Consider the following 27,030-nt stretch of genomic DNA (forward strand, 5'->3'; position numbering starts at 1 on the left):
AGTTTCCAGTCTCACATTCTGCTTGCCATCTTTGTAACAGATTGGCCTATGAGTATATGCCCATGTCATTATATAACCTCTGAAAAGAGGACTCTAACAGGCTATATGTTTCATCTTTCACACAGGTTTTTAAAAAGTACAACACACATGCAAAAACATATATAAATCCTAGTAACATTTCAAAGTATTAGGAAGTAAACATACCTGTGCAACCAGTACTAACATCAAGAAATAAATCATCACCAGCATACCAGACGCTTTCATTCTGCCCCTTTCCAGTCACTAACAACCCAAGAGTAACCACTATCCTAACTCTTAACTATAATGGTTTTCCTGTTTACAAACATTATAAAATTCTAGTAAAGAGATAAACCTATCTTCTTTCACTTGGCATTATGATTGTGAGATTCATCCCACTATTCTCTGCAATTGTAGTTCATTCATTATTAACGCCACTCAACAGTCCAAAATTTGATTTTCCTTCCTATTCAGTTTTTAGCATTTGGATGGTTGCACAAAGAATGTTTACTTATTTTAAATAGTGCTGCCATGAACATTCTTGAATGTGTCTTGCTAACCATTTGGAGGAGTTTCTTGGGGCACATACTTAATGGTGGAACTGCTGGGTCACAAGGTATGTAAATGCATAGAGGAGGAACATCAAATTTATAAAACCACTTAAAAAACTGTTCACTGGTTTTGCAAAGACTTTTAAAAGACAGTATTTTTAAATTAACTGCTATGGTACCTATATACATGATGAAATATCATCCAGCCATTAAAAGCATTCCTTTTAAACACTATATGCCAAATGAGGCAACTGATTCACTGAGAGGTTTATTAGTGACTTCTCATAACTGCACAAACAATTTTCTATTGTGATTGTCCAAATTATAGCCCCTTAAAGAGCAATAGAAAATATTGCACATACACTTCCTAATTCAATTAGGTAAAAAAAAATTGTTGAAGCAATTAAATACTCATTAAAATTGGACGTTTATACCAGTCGTGGGGAAAGTTAAGCTGAAAACATTATTTAATATAAATAACATATTCAATTAATAACTGAATTCACTATGCAAGAAAAGGAAACATTATCAAAGCAGTATAAGACAAAGAAAACCTGAGATTATACCCTAGAACAGAAGTAAACAACGACCACCAAAAAAGAAAATCGAGAAACTTGTAATCATTTGGGCTTCAATAAGACGACTATAAATATATGGCAGAATTTCAACAGAGAAAATTATTAACCTAAATCTTTATACACGACAGAAATCACAAATGATATAGCCAAATGAAAGAACAACACCATCATCAAAATGTTTCATTCAGCTTAAGTTTACTTCACTTACCTTCCTTTACATTTAATATGACACATTTCAAGAACATTTAACTACAATTTGAACACAGAGTAATCACCACCATGTTCCCAGAGTCAAGAAGACAGTAACCACTTTTGCTATTCCTTTGTTTCTCTTGGAGGACATTTAATCAAGAGTGACCAAAAAGTGGTGGAAAAAAGCAAGATTGGGTAATAAAATATGAACCCTGTGAAGGATGTCTTTAAACCTAAAATAAGAACCACAATTACTAAAAATGGGTTGATAATGGCACATTAGCTGCTATGAATTCACCACACCAAGTCAATACACAAAATTAACTTTTGACTAGTACATTAAAATTTTTTTAATTCCTATTTACCTGTTGTTTCCTAAATTTTCAAGGCAACCTTCAATGAATCTCATTCGAATTTGTCTATCCGTGAACCAACATACTAAGGAACAGAGAAGTTTCTCTGCTTCATTTATTAATCCTTCAGAAAGATTAACCTACAAAAAATACATAAAGTTACAGTTTATCCTGATCGCATTTTGCTGTAATTTTGCAGTCTTTTGGATATATTAAATAACTTACTGCATCATCATCTTGGACTATATCCCACAACAAAGTGTTCCCTTTCTTACAAACATTATCCAAATTGATGTCTGTCACAGCATTACTGTTGAATTGATGTTTATGAACTGCAGGTCCTGAGGGGGCAAAATATAACACATTATAAAGGAATACAGCTGACTACAACTGTGAAGTGAATTATAGCACCCATAAAGTCAACAAAGTCTTTTCACATAAGGAAATAAAAACAGCATGATTAGTACAATAGTTGCTTTATGTATGGCAAGAATAGTACTGTTCAAATTTTGATAAGACTAAAGTGAAAAGAATTTTCTTTTCAGTCTCTTCATTATTTTTAATTATGATTCATATTTTTCACATGCCAAGAGAACTGTACATAAACACCTGAAACCAAAATTGAGCATAAAGAAGACAATTTATGTGGAATAATTCTATAGTCAAGGGAGAATCCTCTAACTGAACTCTACATAGTTGTCTTATATTTCTACATTTAAAAGATTTTAATTAGAACTGGAAAGCATTATGCTGAGTGAAATAAGCCAGGCGGTGAATGACAAATACCATATGATCTCATCTTTAACAGGAACCTAAACAACAAATCAAACAAGCAAGCAAAATATAACCAAATACACTGAAATAGAGAATAGTCTGACAGTGTCCAGAGGGGAGAGGGGAGGAAATTCAGGGGGAAGGGGGAAGGGCTTACAGGAACAGTTATAAAGGACACATGGACAAAAACTAAGGGGGGCTGGAAATGGAAGGAGGTGGGGAAGCACTGGAGGGGGTGGGCTAGGATGGAAGTAAAAGACAGAAAACTGTACTTGAACAACTAAAATAAATAAAAATTAAAAAAATTTTAAAATTAGATTGGAGATTATTTGCCCAAAACTTCAAGATTCCAATATAGTAATTCAGACTTTCTCAGTTACCAGGCTAAATACATTCTCTCTAGGTCTGTTATATTAGGCAAAAACCTTCTTTGTTTTTGTCTTTAAATTGCTTTACCATGAAATTTCCCTACTGGATTGTACACATATATTGATTTCATTAAAACGAGAATTGTGCAACCATAACCACACAACAGTTTTGGAACACTCTCACTGCCCTAAAACATTCCCTCATAACTAATCACAATTAATCCCTGGTTCCATTCCCCAGCTCTGATCTGTTTATCTACCCACTTTTCTAGAAATTTCCTTTTAATAAATTAGCCTTTTCAAGAAATCCTTTCATGTAAATGGAATCATAGAGTATGTACAGTTTTATGTCTAACTTTGTTCACTTTGGCAAAATGTTTATTGAGGTTCATCCACGTTGAACCACATTATCAGTAGTGTGTTCCTTTTAATTACAGAATAATATTTCATATGTGAAAATAGTGCATTTTGTTTACATATTCACCACTTAATGAACATTTGGATAGTTTCCAGTTTAGGGCTAACAGGAGTGATGCTGCCATAAATATTGTGTAACAAGTCTTTGTATGGATATATATTTTCCTTCCTCTTAGACAAATGCTTAGGAGTGGAATTAATGGGTCAAAAGGTAAATGTATGTTTAATGGAAAGAAACTGTCAAACTCTTCTCTAACATGGTTTTGCCCTTTTACATTGCTACCAGCACTGTATTAGAGTACAAGTCCCTGTTCCTCCACATACTTCGCAACATTCTTTGATCACTCTTTCATTTCAGCCATTCGAATAGGTATGAAATAGAATCTCAATGTATTTTTTATTTGCATTTTCCTAATATTAGTGATGTGGAGCTGCTTATTAGCCATTTATGCACATTCTTTGATGAAATAAAGCATTCCCACTTTTTAATTAAATTGTCTTACTAATGAGTTGTAAAAGTTCTTTTATATTCTGGATATAAGCCCTTCATTAGAGATACTTTTCCCACTCTGTGGCTTGACTTTTGGGGTTTTTTTGTTTGTTTGTTTGTATTTACTTAAAAAAAATTAACTTTATTAAAATATAATGTAAGATAACGCCCTGGCTGGTGTAGCTCAGTGGATTGAGTGTGGGCCTGCGACCCTAATAGTCACGGTTTGATTCCCAGTCAGGGCACATGCCTGGGTTGCAGGCCAGCTCCCAGCAGGGGACACACAAGAGGCAACCATACATTGATGTTTCTCTCCCTCTTTCCTTCCCTTCCCCTCTAAAGATAAGTAAAAAAATAAAAATCTTTAAAAAAATATATATATATAATATAAGACAAGATACAAAACATTTCTATCACCCCATAAAGTTCCCTTGTGATCTTTTACAATTGGAACTGAAAACCAAACCTCAGGTAATCACTGTGTAGAATTCAACCATTATAAATTACTTTTGAGTATTATAGGAATGCATATAAATTATATATAGTGTGTACTCTTCTAACTTCATTTACTTAAAATGCTTTTTGATATTTATCTTTCATGCTGCATTCTATCAGCAGTTCTTTCCTTTTTATTGAAGAGTACTACTATTAAACTATGTAAATATACCATAATTTATCTACCAGTTAATCCCAGTTGTGGCTCTCATGAATGAAGCAGGTATGAACATTTATGTACAAATATTTTTGTGATTATGTTTTTCTTTCTTTTGGATAAGTACCTAGAAAAGGAATTGCTAGGTTATATGGTAGGTACACACTTAACCTTGTAAGAAACTTATAAAAACAGTTCCTAAACTAACTATGCATGAGTGTTCTAGCTGCTCATTTGCCTTAATATTACCCATTCCAACAGGTGTGTTCTGGTTTAAATTCGCATTTCTTAGATGACTAGAAATACTGAGAATCTTTTCATGTATTTATTGACCATTTCTTTATATTCTTTTATGACTACTCAAATCTTTTGCTCACTTCCAAAATGAGTATCTTAACGTTTTGAAAGACTTCTTTATAGTACTAAATACATTGTAACACAAGGTAGATTTGGACAGCATTAATACATTTAATAATTTTACTCAACTTCTAACTTCATGTGGTAAAAACACATACAGTACTAAATAAAGGGCAAATGAGGTAAAAAGAATGGTCGAAATTTAATAATATAGTGTCAAAATCTAATGACCTCAATCTTAAACTATTCACTTCTCCACAATCACAATAATGCAAAAATTTTTTTAAAGGTAAGTTTATCTAAATTATGTACAATTAACATTATAAATCATTAAGTTGTCACCAAGGTGCACAAATTATTATCTCCAAGTTTGACAATGACTTTTAGAATAAATCTACTTAACCAGGTTTATTTAAGTTTGCAAGTGCTGGTGGTACCTAACCAAGCAAAATGCTGGATATAGACCTTTAAATTTACAATTCTAAAACTATTTTTCCCTTTCATTTTTCTCTTTCCTCCTTTTTCTTCTACTATTATTTAACCCCCCTCTGGCCTCCATTCTTTTAAAGTTGTTATGTCTTATTATATTTTTTACCTCATTTAGAGTGATTAGAACCAGTTTTTGAAGATTTTTATCATCCCAGGTGAAAGAAACACCTTGGCCTTAAGTACTCACGCACCTTTTCTCTTATTTCTCCCCAACCCTTACCAGCCCCAGGCTAGACATTTTATATAAATAAAATATATGATCCTGTGTAATCTATTTTTTGATCATACAATTTATGAATATAAAATCTAATAAAGTTATTTATTTTCTACAATACTAACCTACCATTTTAATACATTTTTTAATATTAAATTTTATTTACTTTTCAAGTACATTTTTTTTATCTATTTCTCCCATCCCACCCCACCTCCCGCATTTTAATACATTTTAAAATATTTCCTCCAGCTAAGTATCTCTTGATGGGACTGCAGCCTTTATATTCTTGATGGAATATTCTTAATAATTTTATTCCCTTAAAAAGTAAACTACCATATAAAACATATTTGGCAAAATATTTAAGTATCATAACATTAACTGTTGATTCATTTTAACAGTGTAATATAAATTATTCCTATTTTAAAGAAAGTAATATATTTTACTACAGAACCTTACCTTGACTAAGATGTTCGTGGTAAATAGATGCTAAATTAGGAAGATGTTGTTGGAGATGAGATGTTAGCTCTGCATGTGAATTAATCTGAACTAGCTCCTCTTCACACCCAGACTCTTCACCATCAAAATCAGCCATATTTTTTTCTGATTTTGCACTGACCTGGGAGCTACTGCAACTGACATCATCTGCACTTAGCATATCATCAACCATATGCCTGTAACACAGAGAAGAGCACAAAATTACTAATTACATTATTTAAAAACAGTTTGTGAATACCAAAAATATCCCTTAAAACATTTGGCACAAGTTACACTCAAGAACAAAGCTACATTTGTTTTCTTAAATAATTTTTAAAATTTTATTTATTTATCTTTAGAAGGGAAGGGAAGGAGGGAAGGAGAGAAACATCAATGTATGGTTGCCTCTGATGTGTCCCCTGCTGGGAACTGGCCTGCAACCCAGGCATGTGCCCTGACGGGGGGAATCTCTTGGTTCACAGGCCCATGCTCAATCCACTGAGCTACACCAGCCAGGGCTTTTTTTTTTTAATTTTATTTATTTATTGTTTTTTTAATAATATAGTATTTTAACAGCTTTACAAAAACTAAAAAAGACCACAATATTGGAACTATATATTCATTTTACAATGTACCCACATGTTACCTGACCCATCAACACATTTCACAAAAATAACTTCAAAGACAATGATTTCAAATAAGAACAGGAAACTCACTTTTATATAATAACTCTATAAACTCAAATCACAATGTGAACTTTAAATTTTGCTTACACTTACTCATATGACTACAGAATCAAATAAGGTAGCTACCAGGAAAATATTTCAATTTAAGGCTGCAACCTAAAAGTTGTTAATTGAGGAACTTTTAACTCAATAAACATCTATTAAGTATCACTTCTAAAACATAACTATACAGAATGCTCTAAGGATATAAAGACAAAAGAATGAAAAAACAAAATAAGGAAAAGTTCACAAGCGATTTAAGACTCACAAGTAGTACCATCTGCAAAGAATATGCAAAATGCTAACAAAAATAAAATGATACGTCTTCTGGGATCATGGGTTGGTTTTGGTTTAGAAGACTAAAAGACATTCACAATGTGACCATTATTTTTCACTTCAGTCTTAGAAACTAATTCCTTGGTCCTCAGTATGAAAGCTCAAAGGAGTGCATAGATACAGAATGCATACCTATAATGTCAGACCCTAACCAGTGATTCCCAATCACAGGTGACTCTGGCCCCTGGGAGGGACTTTATCTGGCAACGTCTAGACCCATTTCTGGTTATCAAAAATGGACATATAATGCTGGCATCCAGGGATAGAGGCTAGGGATGCTACTAAATGTACCACAATGCACAGGGCAGCACTCACATTGCTAGGAATACAAAACAATAAATTATCTGGTCCAAAAATGTCAGTAGTGCCAAGGCTGAGAAAAATAAACTTATATTGGGTTAATGATAAATAAAAGGCAAAGGAAATAAAGTACCAAAGAAATTACAAGTACCAGTGAACATGTATTTCTCCCCAACAATCATACTGAATTCTGAAAGGCCTGGCAAATTGTCAAATCTAAGAATACTCATCCTGATAAAACATATGTTCATTATTTCATCAACTCAAACAGAACTACTTAGAGTAACAGTAAATAATAAACAGCAACATGAGGTCTGTCCAGAAAGTATCCAGCCACACAACATGAAAAATAGAGGCATCTGTTAAAGAAGATACAAGTTGTACACAGACAAGGACGCCTCAGTTCCCTTCAAAGTAGGCACCGTGGGACCTGACACAGTTCTCCCAACTGCCAGGAGCTGCCCCTTTGGATTTTCCTGAATCTCATCAATGGTCTAAAATCTCTTCCCTTTCAAAGGTGATTTTAGCTTTGGGAAAAGCCAGAAGTCAGAGGACACCAAATCTGGGCTATAGGGGGTCTAAGTAACCTGGGTGATTTGATGTTTTGCCAATAGATTTTGCATAAGATAAGTTCCATGAGTGGGCACATTGTGCTGAAGCTACCAATCACCAGTTGCCAGTAGCTGTGGCCTTCTAAATTATCTAAATAGTTTCCGTGGAGAAATGTTCAAGTTTAACGCAAAATTTGATGCAGATTCATTGCTCTACTCACTCATTCATTTTGAATGTGATGGTCACACAATATACATGTCCACTCAATGGGTGTTTACTATCCACACTGACTAGTACAGTGAAGTCATCACTGTTCATGCTAGTGCATTCCAGTCCATTCTCCTTGGCTGTCAGGTTACAATGATGTCATGCAAATTGTTCTTGTTATATTAACATTAGTTGGACTTTTTCTGGACAGACCACATATATGGAGTTCCTATATTCCAATCACGTTAGCCTATGAAATGCTCACAATAAGTAAATGACCTAAGTATTGACAGTATTGTTCTATTTTATAGATGAGAAAATGATAAACAGAAAAATTAAGTACTTTGCCTAATATCAGAACACTAATGAGAAAATCACTTACTATTAAATACCATAGGTGCATTTCACAGATAAAAAGTTTTACATGGAGGGTTTATCCTTTTTTTTTTTTTTTTAAAGATTGTATTTATTTCTTGAGAGAGGGGGGAAGGGAATGAGAAAGAGAGGGAGAGAGCATTGATGTGCGTTAAGATACATCAATTGGTTAGCTCTCACACAACCCCAATTGGGGACCTAGCCTGCAACCAGGGCATGTGCCCTGACTAGGAATTAATCTGGTGACCTACCTTTTGGTTCTTGGGGGGCACTCAATCCACTGAGCCACACAAACCAGGGCAAAGCTTCATCCTTTTATTAAAACACCCTAAAATTATAATATGTGTAAAATTTCCCTTTTCACAATCACACTTTCATGGAAATTTCCACAAGCAGTTTTATATCTGCTCATAAGAAATTATTATAAGCAGTCGAAGATACAGATCTGTGTTATCCAATGATAGCCACTAAACTACATGTGGCCACTGTACACATAAGAAGTGACTGGTCTAGATTCTGGTCAAGATGGCAGAGTAGGTAAATGCAGTACTCCGAACCTTCCACAACCACATCAAAATGACAACTAAATTATAGAATAACCAATATCCAAAACACCAGAAATCTGCTGAATAGTAAGATATAAAAAAGAAGCCACTTTCAGGCTTGGATAGAAAAATGGAAATGTGCTGGTCTCGCACCCACATATAGTGATTAAAAATCAGGACAAGAGGACTTCTGTTCAAGATGGCAGTATAGGCACACATGGCTTGCCTCCTCCCACAACCACATCAAAATTACAACTAAAAAACAGAACAACCATAACTCAGAACCATCAGAAATAGAGTGGAATAGAAGTCTGACAACTACAGAGTTTAAAAAACCACATCCATCCAGACTGGTATGAGGAGTGCAGATGTGTAATGGGCTGGACTCTCTCTCACTCACGTGTGGTGAATAAAAATTCGGGAGGGGTATTTCAGTAGCAAGGAATTCCAGCTCCACACCTGGACCCCAGCCCAAGGTTCCAGTGCCAGGAAGGTAAGTCCCCATAACTTCTGGTTACAAAAACCAGCAGGGATCGAGTTGGTGGAAGAAACTTCTAGAGCCCCAAGTGGTTCCGTTTAAGAACCCACACATGGACTCACTCATACTCAATCCTTCTGAGATACAGCACTGGGTAAGCATCTTGAAAGGCACTAGTCACATACAGGGAGAAACTGAAATGTCTAGCATCAAGGCAAGCAGAGAACATTGTCTCTTTTCTAAACCCCCCACCCAAAGAGCTGGTAAGCTGTTGCAATATCTGAGTCTCCATCCATCCACCTGGCTTTGTTTGACCCTCCTGGGAAATCCCCAGAGGCTCTGCCCCACCCAACTTATGAGCCCACCCAAACTACTTTTCCATACGAATGGCTGGTCTTGGCTCATGCTTTACAACTTCCAAAATCATTTCAAACAAGCAACAGCTGGCCTCAGTGAGCCCCAGGCCTGGCACTAGCATCCACTACCCTAGATTCACAGCTTGGCTTTGCCTGGGAATCCCCAAGCCCAGCACAATTGGCAGCCATCTCAGACTGCTTTATGGCTGAGGCAGGATGGCCCAGAGCAAAACACAGGTAGGGGCTGACCATGACCTCCACCACCCAGAAACTGCATGGCAAGCACAACCACTGGACAGCTGCAAACCATGTCAGAGCACCACACCCTGCCCCTGCATAGCTCATCCTTCACAGTGGGTGAAGGTTGGTGGTAAGTGGTCACAGCCAATCTCTGCAACTGACTAGCCTAGGTAACCCCCTCTTGTTGATCTGCCAACAGCATCCAAGGATCAACTAAAAGAGGAGGGTAGGGTGTACTCAGTAGACATGAAGAGTGCACCCAGAGTACCCAGCTTGGGTGATAGAGAAGGCAGTGTCATTGGACCCTACAGGACATCTACTAAAGTAGACCACGCTACCAAGACATGGACTCAAAGCAGCTCTATCTAATACAAAGACACAAACACAGGGAGGATGCCAAAATGAGGAGACAAAAAACATGGCCCAAATGACAGTACAGATCAAAACCAGAAAAAGAGCCAAATGCAATGGAGATAAGCAATCTATCAGATGCAGAGTTCAAAATACAGGTTATAATGATGCTCAAGGAACTTAGTGAGGACTTCAAAAGCATTAAAAAAAAGATCCCAGTCCCAATCAATCAGTACCCCCAGCCCAGGATTCCAGTGACAGCAAGAGAAATCTCCATAACTTCTGGCTGTAAAAACCAGGAAAGACTATGGCTGAGTGAGACAAAAGGACTCCTGGATTCTTGGGCTTTTCTCTTAAAGGGCTTGCACACTGACTCACTCAGACTCTCTATGAGCTCCACTGCTGGGGGAACTGCTGAAAAGGTGCCAGGAACAAATGGGGAGGAACTGAATTGTCTGGCTTCAGGACAAAGGCTGGAGGAGCAGCTTTCTCCTAGACAGAAGTGTTGGCAGAGGCTGTTATTCCTTTGCAGAGCCCTCCACCCACAAAGCTAGCAGGCCAATGCCATATCTGAGTCTCCATCAACTAGGCTAACACTGTTCCACCCACCTGAGATCCTGACCCATGCAACTTTTGGACCCCAAGCCATTTCCAGTGGCTGTTCCATACAAACAGCCTCCCTTGGATCATGTTTCAAGCTTTCATGAAATTTCTCAAACAGCATCAGGCCCTCTGTATCCCATACAAGCACAAGGAAGCAGCTATCTGAAGATTGCTCTGTAGCTCACACTGGGTGGCCTGACCATGACACAGGTGTGGCTGCCCCTGCACCTCTTGGGAGGCCTCAGAACCAGTGTACCCAGTGGATAGTTTCAGACCACACTGGATTACAACTCACCCACCTCTACAAGCAACAACTCAAGGAGCAGACTCAGCTAGCACCAAGGCCCCACTGAAGCAAGTACTGCTCTATGGGGTCAGCCCCTGCACAGCAGCTCCTTTGCTATAGGCACAGCCAGTCCTTGCAGCTGAATGGCCTGGGGGTCAATCCGTTCCAGTGACATGCCAACAGCAATCAAGACTCAACTACACAGGGAAGTGAATGCAGCCCACACTGGGGCACACCTGGAGTGCCCATCTCAGGTGACCAGGGAGGCTGTACCACTGGGCTTCAGTCATAAAAAAAGAAATCTTGCCATCCATAACAACATGGATGGATCTAGGAGGTATTATGCTAAGTGAATTAAGTCAGAAAGAGAAAAGACAAATGCCAAATGATTTCACTTATATGTGGAATCTAAAAAGCAAAATAAACAGAAAAGAAATGGACTCATAGATATAGAAAACATTTTGATGGTTGCTAGACAGGAGAGGGGTTGGGGAGATGGGTGAAAACAGTAAAGGGATTTAGAAGTACAAATTGGTAGTTATAGAATAGTCACAGGGCTGTAAAGTAACAGCATAGGGAATATAGTTAATAATATTTTAATAACTATATATGGTGTCAAATGGGTTTATCAGGATGATCACTTCTTAAGTTATTAAACGCCTAATCAAAGGTTCTACACCTGAAACTAATATAATGTTGTAAGTCAACTGTAATTTAAAAGGAAAAAAACACTTTTTAAGATTTTATTTATTCATTTTAGGGAGACGGGAAGGGAGGAAGAGAGAGAAGGACATCTGTCAGTTGCCTCCCACACCTCCTGCAAACCCAGGCCATGTGCCCTGACCCAGAATCTAACCCGTATCCTTTTGGTGTGCAAGATGATGTCCAATCCACTGAGCCACAGCAATCAGGGCAAAAATAATTTTGTTGGTGCCTTGTCTAAACTGAGATGTATTATAAGTATAAAATATTGTAGATACTATTGCTTTAAGTAAAATTTAAAATTAAAATTAATCTCCCCTGCTTCATTTTGCTTTTTAAAATATACCCAACAGAAAATTAAAATTCCTACATTTTTGGTATGTGCTTATAGTTTACATTATAGCTCTATTGAACAGCACTGATCTATTCATTTATAATAATTACAAATGAATAAATACAAGCTAGAATTACTTCCCTGAAGAAAATTATTCCCTGAAGGAAATACAAGTTTTACGTTTTTATTTTTAGCAGACTTACCCATCATGGTGGTGATGATGGTGGTGGTGATGGTGGTGATGCTGTGGACCAATGAACTGCCGACAATTAAATAATTCATTTCCAATGGTTTCCCCAAGAAAGTCCCCAGTGCGTGTAATACATGATTCCTGAGATGCTTGTGCTATATGAGCAGCATTCATTTCCCCTGAAATATCATGTTCTGGGTCTTCAGAGTGTGAACAGGCATCTAGCATTCGTATTCGATTATCTACTGACGGCAGTGACTCAGTGTTAAAAACCAGGTCTTTTCCTGTTCCATTGCTTGTCCCACTTCTTTCTGATGGACCTTGTGAATCCCCTAAGCAAATGCCTGCTTGACTTTCTAACTTTCTGTTCCGAAGATCTGTACCACAACTACTTTTAGAAGGATTATGACCATGATCGTCATCTTCATCTTCTTCTTTAAGGGCTTCAATATCTGCAATGTCTTCTGAGTGTACCTCACTGCCAGGGCTCCCAGCTGATTGGCTTGCATGGCTAGAATTCACTTCATTGCTAGATCCATCACTATGCCCACTGCTGCTACCAGGACCACTGCTTCCATCTTCACCGCTGTTGGCAGTTTCATCAGAACTTCCCTGCATGGATTCCTGTATTTAGAAACAAATAGATTTAACTAAATATTTACACTAATAAGAAAAAAAATAACTGATATTAACACAGTATACTTTTTAAAAGGCTGCCATAGTCCTGACTCATTCCTCTGAACAATACAAAATGGAATTAAAAAAACTCAAAGTAAAGGACCTCAATAAAAGAGGTCTTTTTTTTAATAATATGCTTTCTGAATACATTTGAAAGGATAAATAGTTCTTTCAATGCAGAAGAAAAGGACAGATGTTTCTCTAGCACAGAGTCAAATCCAAGGGAACTGTAAAGTACACTTGGATGTTCACTGTGCCATAAAAGAGGTCCTTTTATTGAGGGACTCTTAAAAGAGAGATCAGACCTAAACACAGATCATGTTTATATTCCTAGTTCAAAGGTACACATGGCAGAAATCCAAAAATCACTTTGGGTTGGGAGAGGGGGGTGGGGCAGACATTTTTCATACCTCTGTGTCTGAAAGTCGCTGTTGCACATGTTTGGTTCTATTAATAAGCTGCTCATCCATTTCAATGTCACTGCCTCCACTTTGATGGGTATCACTGTTATCACTGCTCTGAGGACTAGCTGCAGGTGACCCTATATTAAATAGATTTTTTTTGTTTTATTTCTAATGTATATTAACACAGACCTATTGGAATGACACAATTCTTTAATTCTTTGATTTACCAAAGCTTCATGCTAAGTAGCCAGAAATATAACATTTGTCAAGGAGGATCAATTAAGTCGAGATACTAATAGTTTAAACAAAAAGGGTGAGCTGGGTAACTAGTTAAAGATTTACATCTTCTGCTCAAAATGAACTTAATGACTCTGATGTAAATATATAAAATCAATTAACTAATGACTATCATCAACATGAGTATAAGTCATCTTGCCATGCACTTCTAAGACCCAACTTACAAGGTGATGGAGCTGCTCTTCTCAGCTCTTCTTCCTCTGAAGGAAAAGGAAAAAACAGGAGGGAAATATTCTAAATGACTCAGCTTATTTGGGACAGCATATCAGTTGTTCTTATTACATAATCAACAAGATACAGGCAGGGAAATCTGCAGTAATTAAGTCCCCACCACCTGCAGTAGTAGTTGTGGGTGCCTGCACAGAAAAGCCTAAGAAAAGAGTGGTATACAGTACCAGGTGACAAAAATTGGGGTAAAGTTGATAAAGTTTTAGAGAGTCCTAAAAAGCTTCATACATGTAAAAAGCACATACAAAACACCTGAAATGAGAGTAAAAAAGATGAACTAAGCCCAATTTATTTACACTTTCAAAACCACTATAGTGCCCATCTCAAACTTATTTTGAAATTAAGGTTGAACTGAACTACTTAGCAGAAACTACTTCAAATTTGAGCTATAAAACCTTGGATATCTTAAAAAAATACATTATACTTTACTAACCTTTCTTATTTCCAATGGGAAGATTGGTATTTAATAAAGATGCAAAAGAACTCTGTTTAGATAGCTGAGCCTTAGCTGCTAGTGCATTATTCCATAATGCTTTAATTAACATCGATGCCAAGTACAATGTCTTTAAAAAACAAAAAAGAGAAAGGTTGAAATTAGAGGTTTTAGGCCACATTGTAATAAATTTAATATCCTTTCCCAAATTGAAATGCTAACCATAATAAACTACAGGTTAAATTATATGATTCACAAATAAATTTTCACATTACTAAAATAAATATCATTATGTTTTGAATAAATTACCTGTTCAGTATGAACACTTGGCTCAAGAGCTGAAACTAGATTGAGAAGATGTCTAAGTGGTACTGGATCCAAATTCTTGATGAGTGAAGGAAATAAATCATGTATATACCGACTACAATGTTTCAGCTACAAAATAAAGGTAGAGACAATAGTAAAAAATTACCCTACATAAATAATCTAGTAACAAAAGTTATAATAGAGTTTGTATTTTTTAAAGTCTTAGTGTTTATTTTAAAAGCCCAGGTGGTTACTACACTAATTAGCCAAAAAGTTCATTTGTTTTCTTCCCTAACATGACTCTAGTAGCGCTTAGTTGTCTTGAACTTCATTCAAAACTATTCTGTTAGTGTATCGTGACTGCTGTCATCACATCAGTGTGCATTAAAAAAAAAAAAAAAATTCAGCCAAGATAGAGGCATACATAAATACACGTTGCCTCCTCACACAACCAAAAAAAGGACAACAAACTTAAAAACAAAAACCAACCAATAACAACCAGAAAATCCAACTATATGGAAATCTGACAGCCAAGGGGTGAAAGAAACATTCATTCAGACCATAGAAGGGGTGGAGACAGGCAGCTGGGGTGGAAAGGATGACCAGAAACACTGTGGCTGGAGTACTAGGTGGGTGAGACGGCGGCTGGCAGTCCCAGATTTCCATGTGGATGAACTGGGTGGAACAACTGGGGAGAGAGACAGAAACCACAACCCAGGGTTCCAGCATAGGACACTAAAGCCTCAAAAATCACTGGCTTTAAGAACCTCTGGCAATTGCAGCATTGGAATAAACTCCTGTCCTAACAGAAGAGTACGCTGGAGAGCCTCAGGATCCTAGAACAAACACAAAACCACCCACCCTGGAATTAGCATCAGAAGGGCGAGTTATGCTTGTGGGTATCGTAGGAAGTGACTGAAAGCCAGACGAGAGCTAGGCAAGCAGCACTGCTCCCTCTCAGACCCCTTCCCCACCTACAGCACCACAACACAGCAATGTAGGTTGCCTACCCTGCCGAATACCTAAAGCTCTGCTCCTTACAACGCAATAGCTTCACTGAAGCAAAGAAACATGGCCCAGATGAAAGAACAGATCAAAACTCCAGAAAAGCAACTAAGCAACAAACAGATAACTAGCCTATCAGATGCAGAGTTCAAAACACTGGCAATCAGGATGCTCACAGAAATGACTGAGTACATTCTCAAAATGAAGGAAGAAATGAAGGCTACCCAAAGTGCAATAAAAAAAATACATACAGGGAACCAACAGTGAAGAGAAGGAAACTGGGAGACTCAAATCCATGATTTGGAGCAAAAGGAAGAAATAAACATTCAGCAAGAACAGAATGAAGAAACAAGAATTCAAAAAAATGAGAAGAGGCTTAGGAATCTCTGGGACAACTTTAAATGCTCCAACATCTGAATTATAGGGGTGCCAGAAGGAGAAGAGGAAGAGCAAGAAATGGAAAACTCACTTGAAAAAGTAATGAAGGAGAACTTCCCTAATCTGGCAAATAAAAAAATAAGACTTCCAAGAAGTCCAGAAAGCCCAGAGAGTCCCAAAGAAGTTGGACCCAAAGAGGAACACACCAAGATACATCAAACTTACATTACCAAGATTAAAGAGAAGAAGAGAATCCTAGAAGCAGCAAGAGAAAAGGAGGCAGGTAACTTCAAAGGAGTTCCCATCAGACTGCTAGCGGATTTCTCAAAATAAACCTTACAGGCAAGAAGGGGCTAGAAAGAAGTATTCCAAATCATGAAAAGTAAGGACCTATATCCAAGATTATCCTATTCAGCAAAGCTATCATTTAGAATGGAAGGGCAGATAAAGTGCTTCCCAGATAAGGTCAAGTCAAAGGAGTTCATCATCACCAAGCCCTTACTATATATATATATATGAAATGTGAAAGTGACTTATCTAAGAAAAAGAAGATCAAACACTATGAACAGTAAAATGACAAGAATGTCAGATTTATCAACAGCTGAACCTAAAAAACAAAAACAAAATCTAAGCAAACAATTATAACAGGAATAGAATCGTAGAAATGGAGATCAGAGGGGGTATTATCATCAGGGGGGAGAAGGGAGAATGGGGTAAAAAGGTACAGGAAAGGCTGGTGTAGCTCACTGGATTGAGCGCGGGCCTTCGAACCAAACAATCATGGTTTGATTCCCAATCAGGGCACATGCCTGGGTTGCAGGCCAGTTCCCAGTGGGGGACGCATGAAAGGCAACCATACATTGATATTTCTCTCCCTCTCTCCTTTCTTTCCCCTCTAAAGATAAATAAATAAAGTCTTTTTTTAAAAAAAAGGTACAGGGAATAAGAAGCATAAATAGTAGATACTAAATATACAGTGTCATGGTAAGAATAGTATAGGAAATAGAGAAGCCAAAGAATTTGTATGTACAACCCATGGGCAGGAACTAAAGGGTTAGGGGGGAATGCTGGAGGATAGGGGAGTATATGGTAGAGGGAATGAATATAGAGGGAAAAAACTGGGGCAAGTGTAATAACATAATCAATAAAATATACTTAAAAAACCAATATTTTATTGTTTAATTTTATTGTAAAAACATTTTAAAGATCAAGCACATCAATTACAAAAATGTGCAAATGTATCTTTTGTATATTTTTATTATAATACATTATTACTTATAACAGCAATTAATCTAATATTTTACATATTTATTAAGAAATAAGCTGTAAAACTCACAGACTTGCTTCATATGTGTAATTTTGAAATATAATTACTGTATTCTGGTCGATATTTCACTTTTAAGAGTTTAAAATAACAGTTTAGATATTTTGTTTACTTAAATACTAAATTTTATACACAAATTCCATGAACTGTTCAAAATTCACAGACCATAAAAAAATCCAACCACAAATTTGAAGCCAAAAACTTGAAAATAATCAGCAAAAGCCAACTTAAGCAAAGCAAAAGACAACAAAGTAGATATCGTCATAACCCATAACAGACAAAAGGCCAATTTCATGTAATGAAAATGACAAATACTTATAAACGGTCTCAGAAAAGAACACAAAAATGGCATCTAAACACAAGATTTTCAACTTGATTCATATAAAAGAAATGCAAATTTAAAATATCAAAGATACCACCTTTTATTCATCAGTTTAGCAAATATCAAGAAGTTTCAGAACACAATGTATGGACAATAAATAAAGGATGTCCTGGCTGGTGTGGCTCAGTGGATTGAGCACTGACCTGCAAACCAAGGGTTGATGGTTCAATTCCCAGTCAGGACACATGCCTGGCTTGGGAGCCAGGCCCCCAGTAGGGGGCGCTCAAGAAGCAACCACACACTGATGTTTCTCTCCTTTTCTTCCTCCCTTCCCCTCTCTCTAAAAAGGAAATAAGTAATATCTTAAAAAATAAAATGTAATATCTTAAAAAATAAAATAAGATAAAGAGGCCCTGGCTGGTGTAGCTCAGTGGATTGAGCACGGGCCTGCGAACCACACGATCACGGTTCAATTCCCAGTCAGAGCACATGTCTGGGGTGCAGGCCGGTTCCCTGCAGGCCAGTTCCCAGCAGGAGATGTACGCAGGAGAGGCAACAATACATCAATATTTCTCTCCTCTCTCCTTCCCCCCTTCCCCTCTAAAGATAAATAAATAAAATCTTTAAAAATAAAATAATAAAATAAAATAAAGGAAATGTGCCACCATCATACCATTGTCTACCACAAGTAAATTCCACATATGCGTTAACCTAATGATTCTATTTATAAGTAGAGACTAATCCTACATAATTTGCACACATGGATGAAATGACTATGTTAGAAGCTACTTATTGTATCATTTGTATAATAGAAAAGACTGCAGTAAAATAAGACCTATGGAAAAAGATAGTTACATAAATTACAGTGCCATGCATATAATGAAATACTATGACATCTTTAAAAAGGAAGTTTGACATAATGATATAAAATAATCTCCAGGATAAATTAAGTGAAAAAAGACATGTCCATTTAATATGTGACATCTGTGGAAAAGACAACGACAAGAGAAGAAAAATGTTTACAATTAGCTATTTGTACACAAAAATCCATGAAGCACGTGAGAGGATAAGAACCGCATGCCTGGGAGACAGGGGCAGAAATAGGAAAACATGTAATATATCCTTTTATATTTATTTATTTTTGGATTTTGAACCATGAGGATATATGCCTATCTAAAAATTAAGTTAAAAAAGAAAACAATAGAAAAGAAATATACCAATACAACATTCCCGAAAGGATTCAGTATGTAAGTGAAAAAAATAGAAAAATGTTTCTTAATAAACCGAATAGTTTCATTAAGAACCCCCAATCAACTGATTTCCCTTAATTTTTTTAAAATAAGTTTTCATTTCTGATCTTTTAGAAAGAGAGGAAAGGAAGAAAAGGAGAGGGGAAGGGAAGGAAAGGAGAGGGAAAGAAACATCAATCAGCTACCTTCTGCATGTGCCCTGATTGGGAATAGAACCAGCAACATTTAAGTTTGAAAGGAGACATCCAACCAACTGAACCAATCACACTGAAGAGGGCTCATTTCCTTTCATTTTACCAGTAATATAGTAATAAGACTTGGACTACAGAAGTCAGTTCCTATGTTCCACTCCTAACTTTTTCCATGTCTCATAGGGGAGTAATGCACTTAGAACACATAATGAGGAAGCACTTAATAAATGTAAGCTGTTAACAGTACCTGTGCTGCAGCCCAAATGCAATCAATATGCTGAGTACTCAATCGCCCTTCAGCTGCCAAAAAATTCAAAATCACTTGGCACTGTTTGATAATCTGGAAAAGAAAAACTTATTAAATTAATTTTTTAAAATAGTCTTCTGTCTTAATAAAACAGAGAAGTCGCAAACATCCACAAACCTCAATATGTAAATTTGGTCCAAATATATGCTCTACTACATTGTTGCTTATAAGCCAATCTGCAAGTTCTTTTGCAATGGACCTAAAATCAAATAATAAAAAAAGTTAATACATTTAAAAAATTAGTATCACTCTTTCCCATGTTTAAAAGGCAGACAGAGCTGAAAAACTAAATGTGTTCACATACAAATTAAAAGCAGTCACTATACACAATTAACTACTTAGAGTATTACACAAAGAATAACAAAATATAAGAAATGGTAATACTGGACTTCCGCCAAGATGAAGGTATAGGTGGATGTGCCGTGCCTTCTCACACAACCAAGTTTAGGGACAACTAAATATTAGCAACACAAAACACAGCCAGAACACGGAAAATTGAACTTTTCGGAAGTCCGTTAACAAATTCTGCAGCCTGACCGGTAAGGGGTGAAACCAGTGGCTGGTGGAGCGGGATTGCACGGGAGGACTCGGTCAGAAGGGCTCAGGGGCGGAATCCAGAAGCGGAATCTAGGCGCAGGGTTAGACCTAGTGAGCGACCGAGCGAGTGACCAGGCGAGCGACCGCGGAGGAGATAGCGGGGAAGCGGTGCTGTGTGTTGACCGGGGTCGCCTATTTGTGCGAGGACAGGCGAGGGAGTGGGCGGTTCGACCGGGCGGGCGTCCCCGCGGCAGTAGAGGGCGCAGCCATTTCCCCATTCTGATCACGCCCCCACATACAGCGTCACAACCCAGCGACCTGGGAGTCCAAGGCGCCGCTTCTCACACTTAAAGAGCCAGAACAGACCAAAAATGTCGCAAATTCTCAAAATCCCTGAGCCCATAGACTTAAGCGATGAAGAAATAGCAAAACTCTCAGACGCACAGTTTAAAACACTGGTCATCAGGATCCTCACAGAACTGGTTGATTATAGCCACAAATTAGACAAACATATGAAGGCGAAACTAATTGAAATGAACGGAATTGCACAGGAAACCAATAGCGATGAAAAGGAAACTGGGACTCAAATCAATGGAGTGGACCAGAAGAAAGCAAATAATGGCCAAACAGAAAAGAGTCAGGAAGCAAGAATTCAAAGAAATGAGGAGAGTCTTAGGAACCTCCAGGACATCTTTAAACGCTCCAATATCCGAATTATAGGGGTATCAGAAAGGGGAAAGGCACAGCCACCAGTTGAAAACTTATTTGCACAAATAATAAAGGAAAATTTCCCCAATTTGGCAAAGGAAATAGACTTCCAGGAAATCCAGGAAGCTCAGAGAGTCCCAAAGAAGTTGGACCCAAGAAGAAACACACCAAGGCACATCATCATTACATTAGCCAAAATTAAAATGAAGGAGAGAATCCTAGAAGCAGCGAGAGCTAAGGGGACAGTCACCTACAAAGGAGTCCCCATCAGACTGTCAGCAGATTTCTCAAAAGAGACCTTACAGGCAAGAAGGGGCTGGAAAGAGGTATTCCAAGTCATGAAATCCAAAGACCTACAACCAAGATTGCTCTATCCAGCAAAACTTTCATTTAGAATGGAAGGACAGATAAGGTGCTTCTCAGATAAGATCAAATTCAAGGAGTTCATCATCACCAAGCCCTTATTATATGAAATGTTAAAGGGACTTATCTAAGAAAAAGAAGTTAAAGAAACATGAACAGTGAAAGGACAACAAACTCACAGTTATTAACAACCACACCTAAAACAAAAGCAAACTAAAAGGACAGCTAGATCAGGAGTGGAAACATAGAAATGAAGATCTCAAGGAGGGTTAGCAACAAGGGAGTGGGAGGAGGAGATAGGGGGAGAAGGTACAGAAAATAAGTAGCATAGACAGTAGAAAGAAAATAGATGGGGGGGGGCAAGAATAGTATGGGAAATATAGAATCTAAAGGACTTGAGACACATGGTCATAAAGTAAAGGGGGGTAATGGTGGGGATGGGGGGGTAGGGTGGAGGGGAATGAAGGGGGGAATAGAACAACTGTAACAGCATAATCAATTAAAAAAATAAAAACTAAAAAAAAAAGAAATGGTAATACTAACTTTATAAATAAAAAAAAATTCTAGAAAGTTAGAGTAACAACTTAAACGAGGTACACAGGTAAGAACACCAAGTGTTAACATATAATAAGTGTTCCGGCCAAGATGGAGGAGTAGGTGGAAACACTGTGCCTCCTCGAGAAACCAAGTTTAAAGACAACAAAGTTTTAGTTACAAAAATGCAACCAAAACACAGAAAACTGAACTATACGAAGGTCCGACAACAATGAACCCTTCAGCCAGACCGGTAAGAGGGGCAGAGCTAGCGATGGAGTGGGGTCGGACAGGAAAGATCCACTGGACTGACCCAGGCGCGCAGGCAGCCGTGGGCAGATCCCAGGTGTGGGATAGCAATGAGCAGACCCAGTGAGGGCGCAAGGTGGCATGCTGACTGTGGTCACACATTCGAGCGCAGATAAACCAGGCAAAGGAGTTAGCAGTGAGACAGACTGCACAGGCCTCAGCGGTGGGAAGCAGCAGAGGGGACCACCATTGTCCCTCTTTGACCCCGCCCCCCCACACAGCGTCACAAACCGGCGACCTGGGTGGCCCCACCCTGGTAAACAACTAAGGCTTCGCTCCGCTTGCTTAACGGTACGCACAGACCAAAAATGGCTCAAGAACAACTCAGAGTCCCAGAGCCGATCAATCTAAGCGATGGAGAAATAGCCAAACTTTCAGATGCCCAGTTCAAAACACTGGTTATCAGGATCCTCACAGAACTGGTTGATTTTAGTCACAAATTAGAGAAACATATGGAAGCTAAACTAATTGAAATAAATGGTAATACAAAGGAAACCAAGAGTAATGGAAAGGAGATCGGGACTCAAATCAATGGAGTAGACCAGAAGGAAGAAAGAAACAACCAAACAGAAAAGAATGAAGAAACAAGAATTCAAAAAAATGAGGAGAAGCTTAGGAACCTCCAGGGCATCTTTAAACGTTCCAACATTCGAATTATAGGGGTACCAGAAGGGGAAGAGTCACGAGTGAAAACCTTATTGAACAAATAATAAAAGAGAACTTCCCCATTCTGACAGAGGAAACAGACTTCCAGGAAATCCAGGAAGCTCAGAGAGTCCCAAAGAAGTTGGACCCAAGAAGAAACACACCAAGGCACATCATCATTACATTAGCCAAGATTAAAATGAAGGAAAGAATCCTAGAAGCAGCAAGAGATAAGGGGACAGTCACCTACAAAGGAGTTCCCATCAGACTGTCAGCTGATTTCTCAAAAGAGACCTTACAGGCAAGAAGGGGCTGGAAAGAAGTATTCCAAGTCATGAAAACCAAAGACCCACATCCAAGATTGCTCTATCCAGCAAAGTTTTCATTTAGAATGGAAGGGCAGATAAAGTGCTTCTCAGATAAGACCAAATTCAAGGAGTTCATCATCACCAAGCCCTTATTATATGAAATGTTAAAGGGACTTACCGAAGAAAAAGAAGATAAAAAAGATGAACAGTGAAAGGACAGCAAACTCACAGTTATTAACAACCACACCTAAAACAAAAGCAAACTAAGAGGACAGCTAGATCAGGAGCAGAACCATAGAAATGAAGATCACATGGAGGGTTAGCAACAGGGGAGTGGGGGGAGGAGAAGGGGGGAGAAGGTACAGAAAATAAGTAGCATAGACAGTAGATAGAAAATAGATAGGGGGGAGGGTAAGAATAGTAGGGGAAATACAGAATCTAAAGAATTTGAGACACGTGTTCATGAACTAAAGGGGGAAATGGTGGGGGAGGGGTATGCAGGGTGGAGGGGAACAGAGGGGGGAATAGAACAAATGTAATGGCATAATCAATAAAAAAGTTAAAAAAATAACTACTAATAATGTCTTTGAGGTAAAAGATATTTTCTGGGTAGTCCTACAAAAGCTATAATCCATAACTGAACTGATTAGCATAACATACAAAAGGACAATTCAACAACTAAAATTCTAAAAGATGAACTTTATTTTTTCAGTCTCTTGAAGGACATTAAAAAAGGAGACCCAGGAAGTTTTATAATATCTGAGAACTATGTAACTGACTAAGCATAAAATTGGACATTATTCGTAACAACCCTTCAGAACTGGAAACATACATAAGGGGACTCTCAGAAAGAGTAGGGGAAGCAGAAATAAATTTTTAAAAAATTATGGCCCAAACATCCCAAATTTGATTAAAAATATTCATGTACGAATTCAAGAATAACAATAAATCCAATAGGATAAAAACAAAGAAATCCATACCTAGACACATCATGGTCAAACTATTAAAAGCAGCAAACATGTACAAGGGAATCACACTAGATTAAAGCTGGCTTCTGATCAGAAAAAAAGGAACAGAGCTATACTGAAGCAATGCTTCCATAATTTTACTAGAATTAAGTTATAAATCTGAAGTAAACTATAACAAATTAAGATGCATATGGTAGCCCTTTCAGTTAAGCTTCTCCCCAGATGGTGGGACATGGGGATGGTACAAGCTGGATGCTGAGAGTCCAGACAGTATCCGCAGGGACAGCAGAGGCCTGAGGGCCAAGGTGACTGCAGGAGTGGAGGCAGAAGCTATAGGGGAAGCAGAGCTCAGCACCACAGCCCAGGCCACACAGCAAAGTGAAGAATAAAGTGAATTGCAAACCCAAGAACCAGAATGAACAGGAAATCCCTTTTTGGCTCCAAGAGATTATGAGGAGCCACCAGGACATGAAAAACCCTGTCAGTAATAAATATTTATTGATGCTAGGATGTCATGCTCCCAGACCATTCTTGCAAACAGGCCTTGGAAATGTAGAAAACAAAAATATATAACTTTAAATACCTGAGTTTATATTGATATTTTGCTATTAAAATGTAAGTACATTTTCAAAAACAAACAAAAGGAAATAATTTTTAAAGTATAAAAAATCAGTGGTCTTAAAAATAAATGCTATACTAAGATATGCCTTCATATTGCAAAACAAGGCAATGAAAGAATTTTTAAAACACAGAATATAGAAAACCAATAGCAGAATGGCAGATATACATTCACGTATATAGACAACATAAGAGCAAAAGAATTAATCCAGTCAAAAGACAGAGAATGTAGGACTAGTTTTTTTTTTTTAATCCAACTATATGCTGCCTCTAAAAGACATAAAGGATGGAAAAGGGCATGCCAAGAAAATAGTAAGTAAAGGAAAGAAGATGGCAGCTAGGTAAGAGAGAGCAGATTCCCCTTCCCCCTACACACGGGAGGAGAAACCTGGCCAATCTACAGAGGAACAGAGCAAACAGCCAATGGTACCACAGCACATATGAAAATAGGAGATCAAAAATTGTAGCGGGCATTGAAAAACCAGATGATAAGGAGAATGCTTCAGGACAATAGGGCCCAGGATCAGTGTGGGGACCAGGAAGGCTGCAGTCACAGGGCTGTTGGGAGAGAGCTGGGTCAGCGCTTCCTCCCCAACCAAGCAGGGTTTGAGCAGCACTGGGAGAGACCTGGTTGCTTAAAGTCCCAGAGAGGCAAGTAAGGGCTGAGTAGCAAACACATGGGGGCTGCGAGCACCCACACGTAGCCCTGGAAAGAGTGTGAGCACGAGTGACCAGAGGTGGCCTGGCCAGGCGCACACCTGCAACCCGGGGAGAGAGAGCTTTGTGGAACACCCAGAGACTGCACTGGTAAAGCCAGAGTGAGCGCATGAGCCTCAGGAGACCAACCCACATCTGGAAACTTGCCCCTCAGCCTGCTGCAGGCAGCAAGAAAAGAAAAAAAAAAAACAACAGTTTGAACCAGCAAAAGGGTTTTTTGTTGTTGTTTCTTTGTGTTTTTGTTTGTCTGATTTCCTTAAAGTAACTTATTTTTAATTTTTTATTATTTTTTATCTCTCAATTCCTTTTGCATCTTTCCTTCTTTCTTATTTTATTCCTTCTTCCTTTCTTTCCAATTTGATCTCTTTTACGTTCCTTAGACTGCTTTTTGTTAAATACCCACAAATAGACAAAAAAAACAACAAAACCCAGAACTGTGAAAAAAACAGACTTGGACCCAAAGAGGGGACATCCCAAAAGCTGAGACAGAGAGACAAATTTCACTTTCCTATTACAGAGAAAGTGCAAGATATTGCATATTTGTATTATTATTTTTCATTATTCTTACATCTTTTATTTGAATAATATTTTTGTATTCTTCTTTCTGTTTAGTCTTCTTTGCTTGGCTGCTTATATTGTATCATATGACAGGTTTCCCCTGTCGTCTCAATCATAGTGTATTGCTAATTTACTGTCCTTCACTCCACCTGTGTTCCATTAGCACACTTCTGAAGGTCCAATACTCACTATTGTTGGTATCTAGATCTCATAGATTGTCATGATTGTTGCTCTAATATGACTGTAAATAATAGTTGTTCCATATTGTAAATACTACACAACACCCTTCCCAAATATCAGCCCACTTCAGTTTCCTGAACTATATTTCTATAGTGGTTAACTCCATTCTCTCACACACTACACCTATTTACTATCCTTTATTCTCACCTTACCTCAGAATCTGACCTCCCACAACCTTACTGCTTTCTAGATCCAACTCACAATCCTTCCCTCCCCAACAAGAGTCTTATCCTCTTTCTATACTTTCTAAAAAGTGGCTACTTGGGTGGAATATAACGTTAACACTATACATAGCCAAAGGATCTCCTATCTCTTTCTTACCAGCTGCTACTGTAAATAGCACAGAATACTCTCTTACTGTCTTCAATCATTTTTGTCTTACCCCTCCAACTGATCACAAGAAGGAGTAGGTGGGAAGCGGTAAATACCGGAATACCTGAAGGACACTGAACCACTGAATCTCACAGGTATTCTACCACAGAAATTCATCCCATAAACCCAGGGAGTCAGAACAGATTAATTTAAGAAGCTGAGGCTAACAAGAAATGTCTCACAAATAATGGGAAAACAAAGAAACAATCCCGAAATGAAAGGAAAGGAGGAAACCTCAATAGAATGCTAGATAAAATAGCGGCAACTTAACTTATCAGATATTGAGTTCAAAGCAATGGTTATCAGGAAGCTCCATGAGCCCACAGCGAACAAGAAACTACAGGAAAACTACAATGAATTCGCTACAAACTATATCAACATGAAAAAGGAAATAAAAACTATCAACAAGGGCCAAGAGGAAAGGAAGGAAGAATATAATATTTGAACTGAAGAACACAGTAAAAGAAATCAAAAGCAGGATCGATGAAGCAGAAGATCAGATCAGCAGACTTGAGGACAAAGT

General features: G+C 37.9%; 1 protein-coding gene and 1 non-coding gene across 4 annotated transcripts in view; both read right to left on the minus strand.

Moving 5' to 3' along the window:
- The window catches only part of USP34 (ubiquitin specific peptidase 34), a 246,758-nt gene that overhangs the window by 143,364 nt on the left and 76,364 nt on the right, over positions 1-27,030 (minus strand). For 2 of the 3 annotated variants that reach the window (XM_053666843.1, XM_053666841.1), the window contains exons 9-18: positions 19,748-19,829; positions 19,571-19,663; positions 14,857-14,982; positions 14,548-14,677; positions 14,051-14,086; positions 13,596-13,726; positions 12,521-13,131; positions 5,910-6,124; positions 1,918-2,033; positions 1,705-1,832 (exon numbers count right to left, since the gene is read on the minus strand). In XM_053666843.1, the coding sequence (XP_053522818.1) occupies positions 1,705-1,832; positions 1,918-2,033; positions 5,910-6,124; positions 12,521-13,131; positions 13,596-13,726; positions 14,051-14,086; positions 14,548-14,677; positions 14,857-14,982; positions 19,571-19,663; positions 19,748-19,829 (1,668 nt within the window). The remainder of the gene's footprint in view (positions 1-1,704; positions 1,833-1,917; positions 2,034-5,909; positions 6,125-12,520; positions 13,132-13,595; positions 13,727-14,050; positions 14,087-14,547; positions 14,678-14,856; positions 14,983-19,570; positions 19,664-19,747; positions 19,830-27,030) is intronic. The other variant, XM_053666842.1, reaches the window with a different exon arrangement.
- LOC119062809 (small nucleolar RNA SNORA22) lies at positions 13,315-13,444 on the minus strand. Its single transcript, XR_005085054.1, has one exon. It is a non-coding gene; the product is annotated as a small nucleolar RNA SNORA22 (small nucleolar RNA).

This window comes from Artibeus jamaicensis, unplaced genomic scaffold, assembly GCF_021234435.1.
Source record: "Artibeus jamaicensis isolate MK-2021 breed Jamaican fruit bat unplaced genomic scaffold, CSHL_Jam_final contig_465, whole genome shotgun sequence".
NCBI lineage: Eukaryota > Metazoa > Chordata > Mammalia > Chiroptera > Phyllostomidae > Artibeus > Artibeus jamaicensis.